The sequence below is a fragment of the Convolutriloba macropyga genome, chromosome 14 (genome assembly GCF_964194025.1).
Source record: "Convolutriloba macropyga chromosome 14, txConMacr16.3, whole genome shotgun sequence".
NCBI classification, from domain to species: Eukaryota; Metazoa; Xenacoelomorpha; order Acoela; family Convolutidae; genus Convolutriloba; species Convolutriloba macropyga.
In genome coordinates this window covers 44269781-44285462 of record NC_134481.1, presented here as the reverse complement: position 1 = coordinate 44285462, position 15682 = coordinate 44269781, and the positions used below count along the sequence as shown (strand labels likewise).

Genomic DNA, 15682 nt, shown 5'->3' with positions numbered 1-15682 from the left:
AAAAACGAAACTGCAAAAGATTGAACAAAAAATTTTTACTAATCAAAGAAGAGTGTAAACAGTACAATTTCTGCTTTTTAAACGTTATTGGGCCAAAGGCATCCAACTGAGAACTCAGCAAAAAAGGGTAAGTGAACTCGTTAAAGACGAACAAAAACAATCACTTTACATTAAAATATAAGTCTATAATATGATGGAAAGTTTGCCAAATCAAGTCCATCTTGGAGTTTAAAAAACACAAGAAAGTAGAGCTTCAACGAAGCTTCTATCTATAAATTTCGTAATACCGAGAACTAAATAGAGACTTTTTGAGGATTTAATATATGAAATTTCACCGCATTCACCGATGATCTCACGAAATTTGGACACTTTTTCAAAGCGTTGAATTCGTGTAATTTCACCAATAATTTATGCGGTGAATTTATGTAATTTCAACGCATTCACTGTTGATCTCACACAATTTTAGCACTTCTTTCTAAGCCATGAAATTATGCAATTTCACCACTAATCTAAGGGGCTAATTTATGTATTTTCACCACATTCACCTATTATCTTACAAAATTTTCCGCATTCACCGCTTATCTTACATAATTTTGAGTTGAATGGCGGTGACACCTCGATCCGGGTTATACTTGATCTCAGCTATTAGTTATTCGTAACCAACAATTGTTCCAGATAAAATCTAGCTTCAGGAAAAGATTACACACCAAAAAACCGGCTAAGTTAAGCTCAGTATACGGGAACCTGGTCGAATGTTTCAAACTATCTATTATTTTTAGACCAGGGGGAGTGTTATCGTGGGTACTATGAGTGTCAGGATGAAAGCAAGAAGTGTATTCTCTACTCACAGAAGTGTGATGGAATTCAAGATTGTGAGTCAGGGTGGGACGAATTGGAAGAGGAGGGGTGCACTCCAGGTAAAAACAACAACAATGACATCCATCCCGGGCTTAGATTTCACCCTTGATTGTTTCAACCTCCAAATTTGTTTGGGGTTAGGAACTTTATGCTTCAATGGTTTTGTTTTTTGTAGAGTCATTTTCGGGCGGATTTTTTCTGTACAAGATTGGATACGCAAGCGGTTTAAAAAAAATGAATAACCTTTATTTTTCAATCATGTAAATTACTCAGACTATAACCCTAAAGTTAGATATCTACATGCTGTAAAATGTTAAATGAATTAATCAGCATTGTTATTAATATAATAATCTTCAAATTGTGACTGTTCGTTTTCATAGGTAAAAACAGGATTTGAAGGCTCCTATTTGTCTATTAACGGGTACTTTCTTGTGTTGATCGAGCAAAAACTCGGTAAAAAACATTTTTAAAGCAAGTTTTACTGTTGAAAGTTCTTAATGAAGAGGGCAATTTGTTCCATTTTTGAACGCTTTTCAAGATTTAGGATTTGTTACTTAACTTCGTTTTCGCTTTCTTTTTTATAATAATTTGATTTGTTCTCTTCTTCTGTCTAGCGTTATGGCGACTAGAAAACATTTAAAAATTTTTGGATGTTTCCCATTGTCTTGTGTCTGTTTGTAGCCTCATTAGGGTAACTTCAATTCTTACTTTCAAAGGTATTTGATTTCCTACAAGATACAAAGAACGAATCGCATTAGCCATTTTGCTTAAAACTGAGCTCAAGTGATTTTCAAAGGTTAGGTTCGAATCAATTTGTACTCCCAGATAACGACATGCATGAGCTGGTTTGATAACTTCGCCTTTAAAAGATAAATCTGGATCCGAATTAGTATGATTTTTAAAGAATAATATCTCTGTTTTATCGGCATTTAAAGTGAGTTGATTCTCTGTCAGGTATTTGTCTGTTTGTTCTAATATTTTTTAAATTTTTTGGGGAATATTTTCATTACGTTCAAATTTGCATATAATACTAATGTCATCCGCAAATTGAAAAACATCATTTTCACCTTCCAGCTTTTCGGAAAAATCGTTGACATATAACAGAAAAATAAGAAGTCCTAACACAGTTCCTTGTGGAACACAATGATTAATAGTTATTTAATCTGATAATTCAATACCCAATTTTACGCATTGTGTTCGATTTTTGAGAATTGAATTGAAAGATTTTGCAAGATCTAAGAACACAGCACATGTGTTGTTGTTATCTTCCATATTTCCTTAAATTTTCTTTCAATAAAATAAAAAATAGCATCAGTAGACGACTTTCGAGGTTGGAAATCGAATTGTTTTTTGTTCAAGAGGGCAAATTTTTCAAGATATTCTACTAACTAATTACTTTCAAAAACTTTTGCGAAAATTGGTGTAACAGAAATTGGACGATAATTAGTTAAAACAGAAACATCTCCTTTCTTGAAGATTAATGTGACGTGCACACCCTTAAGAACTGCTGGAAAAAGCTTTCTCTTGAATACCATCGTTAAAAATAATCTGAAGATACTTCCCAAGAGCAATTTTTCCGGATTTCAATGCCCAAGCATTGATGTAACCCGGCCTTGGTGCTTCGTTGTTTTCTAGATTGTCAATAAGTTTATAGATTTCCCTCAAAGTAAAAGGTCTAATGTTAAACTCTTGAAATTTTCGCACTATTTTTTTGACGTTCAATGGAACAATCTGCCCTCTGTAGATGCCCATTTTGCTGAAAACTCTGTTAAAAGCGTGACATATTGATTTTTTGTCTTTCCTTATTCTACCATTCTCATCAATTTCAGTGATGATTGGACTGTTGTTTTTCTTTCCGATTTTTTTCTTAATGAACTTCCAGTTCTCTTTTGAGGTTTCAATTTTCTTTAAAAAATCCTCTGAAAATTGATTTTGTGCTTCTTTTAACTTTCGATTTACAAGGTTGCGAAACTTTTTAAATGACACAAATGATTGGGCACTTTGTGTCAATTTGTAATCATTGAAGTAACGATGTTTCTCGGCAACTAAATGTTGAATTTCCCTTGTCACTCAAGGTTTTTCTGAAGTAGACCTTTTCATATTAGAAACTAATTCCTTCTCTGTTGGTGCGTTTTTCTCGAGTATTGTCAAAAAAATTCTGTTAAACTCTGCAAACATTTCATCGCAGTTTCTTTGTTGATAAACTCTTCTCCAATCTGCAAAAGCCAGATCTCTATTAAATTTTTCATCGACAAAAATTTTTGTATCTTGTTCAATAAAATAATTTTGTTTTTCTTCTAACAAAAAAAGTTCGCTCTGAAAAAAAATTACATTATGATTAATATCTAAAGGAGGTAAGCAGACTTTCCAACCAGTGATTTGCTCATTAGTCGAAAAACAGTGATCTATCAAACTTCTATTATTGTTGCTTATGCGTGTAGGAATATCAATGTTAGATAACTGCAATCTTAGTCCCGCCGCAAAATTCTGAAGGTTTTTCTTCCCATTTACACTCAACATATCAAAGTTATAATCAACAGATACACAAATATTATCTGTAGCTGAGAAAACATTAGAAACCTTTGCACTTAATTCGTCTAAAAAAAGTCACCCAGGCTTTGATGTGGACAATAGGAGATGTTAATGAGACATTTTTTCCTTAATGTGTTGCCTAGTTCCAGCCATAACGTTTCAAAAAATTTCTGATCAGCTAACTCAAACTCTCTTCAGCATTTAAAATTTATGTTCTTAGGAATCCACATTCCTACACCCCCACCCTTAGCCGCTCCTGTTTGATGTGACCAATTTTTATGCAAAAAATTGTGTTCAGCGCTGAGGTTTATATTCAAGCTTTGTCCTTCGCTCATCCAAATTTTTTACTATAACAATAGTTTCCGAATCTAGCTGCTGGAGCAAGTTTGATATATCCTGATACTTATTTTGTATGCTGCGAGCGTTAAAACATACACAATTAATGCCATTTTGAGCGCCAAATATAGCATCATCCAAAGTACAAAGTTTTGAAGCATCAAAGTGTCCAGGATTTTTTTCTATGTCACCACAAAGAAGCAAAAAACTTCTGTAAGGAGTAGTGAAACCCAACGAACAGCCGCAATGAATAATAAAATCAGCTTTCTCTGGAAATAAATCAGCACATTTTCTAAATGATCATGTCTTTTATTTACTTGAGTTAAGTAACGTTGCTTAATGTATACCTGGTCTTTCACATTTCCCACAAAAAACCAGAGAGTTAAAACAAACGGTAAAAATATCATGTCAAAAAAAGTTACTCAACTCAAGCAAAGTTCAAATTTTAATGTAATTTCCGAGGTTGAACTGTATTCTGTGATGCCGGTAGTTTATGTGTTATATTATAGTGACGTATGTTTTCTACCAGATTTTTTATACCGCCATTATTGGGATGCACTCCATCAAAACATATATCATCAATTGAAACGGAATTTTCAAAAATTTCAATCCTTGACCAAGGATAGGATCCATCAAGCTCCAGGCTTATCAATTTTAGATGGTCATTGAATTCAGATATTTCCTCGTTGTTTGTTTTCCTTCCATAGCAACCGTCTTTTACCGGACGAATTTTGCCTATAGCAACACGATGAGGTTTGAATTTTTGCATACATTTGCCGACTGTTTTTTTTAGTTCAGTTGCTGCCTTCTGACCAGAAACACCTTTGTCAATTGAATTATGACCGACATGTACAATTAATGTTTCCGTTTTGGCTCCAGGGGAATAGCAATCATCTACATTAGAAATGTCTCCTATTGTTGCAGATGAATATGAGTGGTTTGCAGTCTGCTGCGAAATGTCATGCTGATTTACTTTCCGAAAAGTGTTATCAGATATAACTAATTGTTTGGCGAATCGGGGTACCATTTTTGGTTGATAAATTTTCAGTGGATGATCATCACGACTGTTGCTTTTTGATGTCTCCTGTCTCTCAAGTAAATGATCAATAACTTTAGAAGTTTGTGTTTTGAAAACGTCGATATATTTTTTCCACGCGATCAATAGTACTTTGTCCGGCAGTTAGTTTTTGCATTTCATAGTTAACAAGATCTTTTTCGAGTTTTGTTATGATAATGTCTTTTTCTTGTATTTTTTCATAGGTCTCCAAAAGCTTTGCAAGTAGTTCTTCTTTGTTGCATTTCTCGAGAACTTTTCTTTGAAAACATGGTGATAACGCGTATTTGCTCTAATTGAGACTTTATTTGCTCTATTTGAGACTTTATTTGCTCTAATTGAGACTTTATTGGCTCAAATTGAGATTTCATTTGCTCTAATTGAGACTTTATTTGCTCTAATTGAGACTTTAAAATTCCTCGCCTTTGAGGAGGCCTTTTAAAATTCCTCGTTTTTCGAAGAAAAATTGACGCTAGAAGTTTTCAAAATTCATTACAATTCGGACTTTTTCATGCTAATTGTTAAAAACGTGACATAATGAAAGCAGATCAGTTCGCTGAAAGCTTCATACACAGAACATTTTGTTTAAACTTCAAATAATTGACACCTACTAATGCAGTAAAATCAAGAAGTAATTTGGTAAATGCAAACTGATCACCATCTTTTTTGCCAAGTTTATAATTTTGCTTATGCTTGAGAACAAATATGCTTGAAAAAATTTCAGAAAAGGTTTAAAAATCTCGATCTTTGTATTATTTTCTCTCGAAACCAGCGCTAAGTTGTATTTGAGCTGCTATTTTCCATAGTTAAGTAGACAACAGGGGGATATGCGAGTCCATTTTTAAGGCTGATAAAAAAGAGAAAATAAAATAAACATATAACAAAATTTTTAAACTATTATTTTCTGCAATATTCTGAAACAAGCTATAATACTGCTCTGCCCCTCCGCAAGTTTCCTGGCTGTGGCTTATCTGTCTTACAGTTTTAAAGCTAAGAAGCATTTAAAACTAACTAATATTTTTGATCAAACAAATACCTTAAAGTTTTGGCTGCCTTCTTGCTGTTTTTCGGGTAAGAATTTACAATTTTAGTTACCAAATCATATCCAATTTTGAATGGCATTGTTCCATGATTTAAACTGATTCAACACTCGATTTCATACTGTTCGATAAAGAGAATAAAACAAATTTCAGTCTGAACTTAAACATAATACGTATAAAAAGCCATAAACCAACCCAGTGCGCCACCCCACGCGAGGACTTCCAAGATCCTGGGAACACCACGCGAGGACTTGCAAGATCTTGCCAAGATCTTAGAAACGCTCGCGTGGAACTTGCACGTACTTGGAAACGCTCGCGTGGGAATACAAGATCTGGGAAGTCTTGGCGTGTTTTCCCAAGATTTTTTGAAAATTAGAGAGAATGATTATTTACTGCAGAATAACGTTGTGCTTAATTGTTAAAAGACTTTTCTTCGTTAAAAAAGCAGAAAAACCAAGAACATCACCCTTCCAGGAAATACTGTGGTTCTTGGAAGTCTTGCCGTGGGAACCCAAGATCTTGCAAGTCTTGGAGTGTATTTTCCAGGTTTTCTGGACAGAACAGGAAATTGCTCAGTGAAATGTTAAGAACAGTGTGATTGACTGCTCAATTGATCCCAAGGTAACAACTATTGTTACCAGAAATTTCCAAAACCGTGACGTGGAAATCCAGGTAATAAAAATGCCCGTATAAAAATTGTGCTAGCAAGTCCATAAAACAAGAACTAAAAGAGAGACTGGAGAAGTTGAAAGAACAATCGCACCAAGTTGTGGGAAGACTTCTACTAAGTGTGAGATATACGAAAAAACAATCAAGCATTTGTCAGGTATCCAAGGATTAATTTCAGACCGCGAAACAATATCAACACGGAGCACTAACTGAGCAGAGGCATTAGCATGGGCTCATCTAGGTTGTTAGGTCAATTCGGGCTTCGTACGTTACAAACATGTTGGCCAGACATGAACTCAATCATAATTATTTTTTTCAACCTTAAAGCAATTTTTTTTGTTATCGTCAAACAAAAACTGTTTTCTCTGAGTTAGGTTGGCACTGATAAGGCACCGTTTTGACAGAAATAAGAGAAATCGAAATCTTGAGAAACCATGCAAAATCTTGTCAAGATCCTGTCAAGATCTTGGAAATGCTGCTTCGGGCTCGAAAAAAAAATGTTTTTTTTTCTAAGTTTTGACTGTTATCCAGGGCAATCGAACCAAAATTTTGTCTTTCTGAGTAATTTTGGGATGAAAAAGAAGCATTTGTAAAAAAAAATTAAAACTTTGAAAACCACGCAAGTTCCTGCCAAGATCCTGGAAACCCTCGTGTGGTTCTTGAAGAATCCAAGATCTTGCGTGGACTTGGCGTGGATGTCGTGGGTTCGAGCACTGGGAATCAATTAATTGTTTAATCAAAAGAACAGAATTAAAAATCCAAATATAAACTTTCTGGGTCGTGTCGATTATAGTCCAATTATAAAACCATTAATGAACTGGGGGGCTGGGGGGTTTTCGTGATAAGTTTGTATGTTACCAAATCCCCGAATTCAGTCATAATTGAGTATTAATTTCTTTCCAGTTTGGGTTATTTACATGCCATTTTGCTTGTTTCAAGAAACGCCAACCGTGGATTACGAGTGCCCTGGGTTCGGAGAGTGGGTTATCAATGTCAGCTCAACTGCAGTCCCGACCATCATGTACGCATTCATGCTTGAAAACTATTACATAGCAAACCTATATTATTTATGACATATCATAAAAATACAATGTTAGCTTCTAAACTGTAAAGGGAGGAAGTGGGGGGGGGGATCGGATCCAGAAGTAAAGAATCGTATGAGTTCTCAGTCGATTTTTAGAAATATACTTCAGCTGTTACTGAAGGGCCCTCTCCTCCTTTCCCACGAAATTCAATCCTCCCATAATTCTATAATTACGGCAATGCGGGAGGGGGAGGGGGAGGGGGAGGGGGGGTATAATCGCAAAGACTAAAAATTTTGGCATGGTTCTACACGACAATTGCTTTGTATCTATTCTTTTCTACACCCCCGGGTGACTTTTATAGACCCAAAGATTTAATCCATTCTAAAGAAGGCTTTATAGGTACCCGTAGAATGTTGGCTGATCAAATCAGCGCTGAAACCGTCTTACGACGTTTTTTGGATGGCCATTAATTACTCTGTTCGACTCCCAAATTAGTATGCCCAACTTAACGTCAGCCCACAAAGTTTGGGTTATATGTGATTCCAACATTCGCGTGGATATTTGTAGCAAATCGCATCATCAAAGTTGCGTGGTTATTGTGGTAATTAAACTGGCTCATGTACAAAAAGTTTTATTGCTACTTGGGTATTCATAAGTTTTAAGCTACAAAAATGACATAAGCTGCTCAGAATTAACTTCGCCGGATGAAATTCCAAACTATACAAGATAAGCGTAGCCTGGTCGCGCTCAACATTACGAGCGTCTGCCGGTACAAAAAAACGCAAAAAATTACGACAAATAGGATGTGGCCTGCGCTTTCTCTCGGCTTTCGACGCCCAATGTGGGAAGCGCTTAAATTTTGCGTGAGAAGTTTCCACAAGACAGTTAAATAAAGGGAAATACTTCCAAAATATGATACTAGTAGTTACGTTTGGCAGTAGTGGCATTTCAATAAATTCTCATCCGTTCTGAAATGAAGCCATACCAAATTGAAGCGAAGTGGGATCTATTCTGTTTTGCCCCCCCCCCCCTCAGCTTCGTGAGCATAATTTTTTTATGACCCCCAGGCGCACGTGCTATTTTCTTACATAGTAACGTGCTATATAACAATCTATAATTTGTATAATTTGTTACTGGGGGTCATAAAAAAACACTGGGGGGGGGGGGGCGAAACAGAACAGATCCGTACAATATACCGGTAGATGGGACTAAGACACTTGTATCAGCATTTCTTACTAAAATGAAGAATTATACTGCAATTAAATAAAATTTAATTGAACAATTTTACGAAATGCGCTACTGCAAAATGTATTTGGCGGCGGAAAATCGATTCCACTTCTCATCTTCTAGTGAATGAAATTTCCATATAAGGCACCACATTTTTATCCACAAAGTTTTTAAATCAAAGTTTCTTTCACACGTGCATTGTAATATCGCAAAAAAAAAATGGTTACAGAAGTGAATATATTTACTCAAAAACTTGGGTGCTGGTAGACGCTCGTAACGAAATACTTCATTTCAGTCATATTGACGATAAACTGCATATGAAATCCACTTTATATGCACTGAAAAACACATGATAATTATGTAATTTTTGAGAACAGATTTGGTGTTTTACTATTGATATATTTTGGTTTAGCGCTGAAATGCTCTGAGACTCAAGTTTTGATAATAAAATCCTCTTAATGGTTGCTACGAAGGGACATTTTGCCACAAATAGAACAAAGTCTAGCAGCAAAGTTTTGAATCACATTATTAAACTTTTTCAACAAAGAAAATATCCAAAGCCATGATTTCTTATTCGTAATGATTAACAAAAAACAATTGAAGCAAGATTTTAAGACAAAATGCATCTGTTACAACTTACATACAAGATCATACAACTTTTTTATATATATATATATATATATATATATATATATATATGTGTGTGTGTGTGTGTGTGTGCGTGTGTGTGTGTGTGTGTGTGTGTGTGTGTGTGTGTGTGTGTGTGTGTGTTTTAACTGGAAATAATTGGAATCTCACACTTAGAACTGCTTTCATAGTAATTTTTCTTTTCTTGGCAGATCTTCGCCTAAGTATTCAAAGGCGCCCAAGTACGAGCACAATCTGGACTGTTACTGGATGATTGAAGCGAACCCTGGAACCTCACTCCTAGTGACAGTGAACGAATTCAAAGTCGAAAAATCAACTGAGTAAGAACCACTAAAATTTCTGTAAACGGAAATCTTGCTATCGGAAGAATTAAACGGTTATCTTGTAATATCTCTGCAAACTGGCATGGTTTTCTGTCAAAATCTTGCAATAAGTCTCGGGTTATCGTGCAAAGATTATGTTATGTTGCTCTATTTTTACAAGATCCTGCAAAGTAAGCGTCGGTAATTGACCAGGGTTCAGGGTTGTTTTTTGCCACCGAAATGGGGGTTTCCCATTAGCCTGTGTCACAAAAATTTGTCTTTGAGTAGTGAAATTAGTTTCTCTTTGGCAACACAATAGTTGAGAAGTCAAGTCATGAGAAGATCGTGGTTGACCGTTACTGGGTACGAAAAAACCGGGGGTCGACGTACGAGAATGCTTTGGGCCGAAGTTGCTTAAGCTCTGAATCATTTAATTAAACTAGACATTTTATCCCAACATTGACTTTATTGGTCCTTTCATATGATAGAGCTCTAAAAAGGAGATTTACAGGCAAACATTGGAATTATTCACAGGTTGTCCCACTTATATACGATATCTGAAAATTAATCTGTAGTTTTCTATCTCTAAAAAAATACTTGTGTGGTTCAGTAATTGTTTCTACACAACATATAAAACATTACCTATGGCCTCAAAAGTTTGACAAAATACCCGAATTTCGCTAGAAACTTTTTAAGCCATGGGTAGGTTTTTGTATGTTTGTGTAGAAAGAATTACTGAACCACACAAGTAGTTTTTTTCATAGAAAACTACAGATTAGTTGTCAAATATAAGAGGGACAACCCTGGATTACTTCTAATGTTTGTCTGCGAAACTTTTTCATTTAAAAATCTGGTTTATGCTCTTTTATATTGTATCTGAGAGACCATTAACTAGTATTAGCTTCTAAACTCTTTTAGCCACCCATTCAGATTACTCTTTTAATTAATAGCCGCGAAGCGGCTATTGTTGGGGATATCGTGGTTTTTTACAATTCAAAGAATTTGAATTGCATTAGGGCGCTGTCTTTTTTTAAGTCCTGTTCACACATTTTCATGATTTTTGAAATCAAAATGGAGTTGTGATTTTGGTCACGCCGAAACAGGAAGTGGAGCGATAAATCAACTGGTTTTGCGGCGTGACATTTTTTCGCTCTAATTTCAAATTAGAGTGAGAAAACGGTGTTTGAACAACAATTCGCTTTCTCGCTAGTGTTTTTATGTTCACATGCAGCAATTTCACTTTGATATTTACTATTTTTTCTGTTTTTTGGACCGGACCTTTTTCTAAATGGTTTTATCAATCCTTTCATAGTTCATTCTAGGCATAGTTTTTTAACCAAGTTTTCATTTCTCTCTAGTGGATTTTTTTACTCACATCCGCCATTCTAACTTTGATTTTATTTTTTTTGTTAAAACTTTTTTGATCTAATTTTTTACGAAATGCTTTTCCCAATTCACTCATAGTACATTCTAGGTGTAGTTTTTGTTTAGTCAATGAGATTTCTTTGAATTGTACGTCAGGACTTGTCCGGCTATGTTTTTTCAATTCGTCGTCTCCATCGATGATTCTTACGACCTGATTTCTTGGAATTGACTTTTTCAATGACTTCAGTGACTTTTACTGCTTTGCAGTTAAAACTTTGTGTACGTGACGTCATTTCTGCTTTTAGGTCAATTGCGTGACTTGCTTCATCCAAAAATGACTTCTGAACTTACATATGGGACTTTAAATTTTATGAACATTTCCTAGTTAAAGATCAATAGTGTGCATCTAAGTAGTGCCAAACTTATATGCCCTAATTCTTGAGTATAAGTCTTCAGTTTTTGATTTCGAATATCGATTTTGAAAAGCTTTTTAAGGGCTTTTTCCTTAAAGACCGCAAGTGTAATAAAAGTGATAGTTCAAATCTAACCCAAAGTTTAGTGGTCTATTAAAGTACGGGTGGTTGATCTGTCTATTTTAATTTTTTTCAGTTGTTTTTAATTCATCGAAGGCCACAAGGGTCTATCGCGGCTATTTCCCGGCAATCTGCCGGCTAATTTCTTAAATTTATTAGGGCGCAAAAATTTTTATTAACTGCACATGACGCACCGGCACTTTAAACGAGCCAAAGTCTGGATCATAGGTGATTGCGGTCTGCCTGTCATTACTTACTAAATTACACGTTAGGCTTAATCGTTCGCTTTCTCGCTAGTGTTTTTATGTTCACATGCAGCAATTTCACTTTGATATTTACTATTTTGTCTGTTTTTTGGACCGGACTTTTTTCTAAATGGTTTTACCAATCCTTTCATAGTTCATTCTAGGCATAGTTTTTTAACCAAATTTTCATTTCTCTCTAGTGGATTTTTTTACTCACATCCGCCATTCTAACTTTGATTTTCTTTTTTTTGTTAAAACTTTTTTGATCTAATTTTTTAAGAAATGCTTTTCCCAATTCACTCATAGTACATTCTAGGTGTAGTTTTTGTTTAGTCAATGAGATTTCTTTGAATTGTACGTCAGGACTTGTCCGGCTATGTTTTTTCAATTCGTCGTCTCCATCGATGATTCTTACGACCTGATTTCTTGGAATTGACTTTTTCAATGACTTCAGTGACTTTTAATGCTTTGCAGTTAAAATTTTGTGTACGTGACGTCATTTCTGCTTTTAGGTCAATTGCGTGACTTGCTTCATCCAAAAATGACTTCTGAACTTACATATGGGACTTTAAATTTTATGAACATTTCCTAGTTAAAGATCAATAGTGTGCATCTAAGTAGTGCCAAACTTATATGCCCTAATTCTTGAGTATAAGTCTTCAGTTTTTGATTTCGAATATCGATTTTGAAAAGCTTTTTAAGGGCTTTTTCCTTAAAGACCGCAAGTGTAATAAAAGTGATAGTTCAAATCTAACCCAAAGTTTAGTGGTCTATTAAAGTACGGGTGGTTGATCTGTCTATTTTAATTTTTTTCAGTTGTTTTTAATTCATCGAAGGCCACAAGGGTCTATCGCGGCTATTTTCCGGCAATCTGCCGGCTAATTTCTTAAATTTATTAGGGCGCAAAAATTTTTATTAACTGCACATGACGCACCGGCACTTTAAACGAGCCAAAGTCTGGATCATAGGTGATTGCGGTCTGCCTGTCGTTACTTACTAAATTACACGTTAGGCTTAACTTTAGAATCACTATTTTGTCGCTGTTTTCAGCATTAAAAAGTTCATTCGTCTTAAAACTTGCCGTTTCGGTTTTTTCTGTTGATTTTTTAAGATATCTTTGAGATGCCCAAATTTCTGATGAGCAGTGATATGAGCAGGAATCAGAAATCAGAAAATAGGTTTTTCTATTTAGGTTTACTTTCATTTCGGCCTTATTAACATGTCGATAAATTGTATTGCAAAAATTAATACCACATGCGAGTAATTATTATTGCCTGGAAAGGTTGTTAAGTAAGTTTTTGTGTACTGTAATAATCAAAAATTGTGCGGATGGATATTTCCTCCAAAAATTGTGCGGATGGATGATTTTTAAGTGCAAGTAAAAAATTATTTTATTTTGAACAAGAACCTCAAACTTGGTAGCCCCAATGACCATGATAGCCCAGCACCAGTCAAAATGGAATGGTTATCCCTTAAAATCATGAATCGTCTTGGAAGATTTTCTTGTAAGATTCTGCGAGGCAGCGATTTATCACATGATGTTTTCAAGATCTTTCAGGAAAACCGTTTTTTTTGCGAGATTTGTCCTCAATTTTTCAAGACAAGCCTTTTTCTCACGATTTTTCCAAGATCTTTCAAGACAAACCTTTTTTGCAAGATTTTTCCAAGATCTTTCAAAACAACCCTTCAAGACAACCCTTTTTCCACAGGATCTTTCGAAGATCTTGCAGGACAAGCATTTTTCACAAGATTTTTGTGCAAGATCTTGTAAGACAATCACGCGGTCTCGCCTGGGTCCTTACATGCATGGTTTTGGGCAAAATTCGCAAACATGCATATTTAACAGGGACCTCATTTTTTTGAGCTATGAAATAATTTTTAGCCGGGAGTTTTTGTTTGATTAATAGGTGTGCCAACGACTACCTGCGCGTAATTGAGTATTCATCATCATCATCGTCTGGTAGTACGGGAGTGGCTGTCTATGATGAGATATTCTGTGCCAGTGAAATCTTCAGATCCAACGTCTTTTACTCTCCTGTCCTCTTTCTACACTTTCACACTGACGCAGCTGTCGCCAAAGTCGGATTCCAGATACAAATTACAACTGATAGTAAGCCGCACCTAAGATCTTTGCAATTATAGAACCCCTCGAAAAAATACCCGCCCCGATAATTGTACAAATACTGTATCTGTGGGTACCTGTGTTCTTTTTTATACTAATCAGAGGGGTTAAATGGGGGAGGTATTTTTCTATTTTAACGCTCGATAACGTGAAAACCTAGCAACTTGATTCTCTGCGACTTAAAACACTCACGTGCACATTTTAAAATGCCGAAAGTCTGCAGTGCCAGAAGTCAAAATGCCAGAAGTTGCTACTTAGCCAGAAATTAAATTTCGTTGACTTTCGTCATTTTAAAACGTGCGCGTTTTGTGTTTTAAGCATAGTTAAGTGACTCTGCAGAAGTCACTTCGAAATTCTGACTTAATATCTCGAACCGCTTCGCAGTTCTTGATAAATGCCAGAAGTTCTCAGTGACTTCAAGCAGAGTCACTTAACCATTACTTAAAATGAAGGAAGAACAAATTGTTGCAGGACTATGAACAACTCGTTTTCCTAGCGCAAATGTTTCATCTATTCTTAAACATCGCTCTGGCACGTCAATTTGGTGTTTAACACAAATTTGAGAGATCGTTACGCGCAAAGCACTATCGCGAAAATGCACATTGCAAAAACAGACGCAAATAAATTTTGTATTCAAATAAAGTTCTTAAAACACTCTTTTTTAAAATTTGAAGTTCGGTTTCTGGCTTCGTGAATTATTTCAATGAAATAAATTTTAAAGCCTTCCAATTTTTCTAGTGGAAATTGTTTGTGTCCTATTTGTATCTCTTTTTTTTCTTTCATCTATATATTTTTTAAATTTTTCGTGAATTTTTTCTTTGATTTGAACATCCAGAAGAAATGCAACTGCATGTTGATTAAAAAAATTGCATTGAGTAGAAGAGAGCTTAATACTGCTTAAAACAAACGAGAGTCGCAACGAAATCTAAAGTTAATTTTTAGCTGTTTTTTTATCGATAATTTTTTGGTCAATATTTATGATCAGAATATTGGAAACTCACTGTGCATTTTTATTACACGTAAAAAGTAATTAATCAAAATATTTGTCGAGCAATTGATTGACCATGGGCAAGGTGCATTCCCTATCTTCAGATCATGAGAAATGGTTTTTGTAAGTGATCAAATTAACTCCAGAAAAAAAGACATGAAGGTGAGATAATTCCTATATTACGACCAATGATGGGGCAGACGTGCAAAAATGAAAAATTTTACAGAAAAAATGCTATAATTTTTTAAAAAGTACTAAATTGGAGGGTTAAAAGACATTTTTGGGAGACTATTTTAGGAATCGTTGAACCGATTAGCTGGAAACAGACTTCAGTAACCTATGTGTATAAAGTTACTGTCCTTTAATGAAACGTTTTAAACGAGATAAAAACTAACACATTAAAGGAAGAGCTGAAGTTTGGTGTTTTTGTCGTTGTTTATGATAGTCTGGATTGATCTAATCCTAGCTAGTTGTTGTCTGGTTGGATGTAATTCAACAAAATGAGGCAATAAGGAGCAACAGTTTTAAAAATTTCGGTTGTTTTTACCCATATTGATCAAACTTTGATTTTAAAAAAAATTGTCAAAGCCAGGTAAGTTTTGAAAGAAAATCGTACTAAGTTCTTGTTAAACCAAAAGTGGCACATTGCTGCGCCCTTTGAAAACTTCCGGATTTAAACAAAATTGTTTGGTGAATTAAAACAACTTGAAAAGCAAAGTAAGATATAACGTCATTGGT

The 15682-nt window shown here is 35.0% G+C and overlaps 1 protein-coding gene across 1 annotated transcript in view; it reads left to right on the top strand.

Annotated features, from left to right (window-relative positions):
• The window catches only part of LOC142352944 (uncharacterized), a 60586-nt gene that overhangs the window by 25370 nt on the left and 19534 nt on the right, over positions 1-15682 (top strand). The window contains exons 7-10 of the mRNA XM_075405101.1: positions 780-917; positions 7429-7510; positions 9581-9709; positions 13742-13944. Coding sequence (XP_075261216.1) covers positions 780-917; positions 7429-7510; positions 9581-9709; positions 13742-13944 — 552 coding nt within the window. The remainder of the gene's footprint in view (positions 1-779; positions 918-7428; positions 7511-9580; positions 9710-13741; positions 13945-15682) is intronic.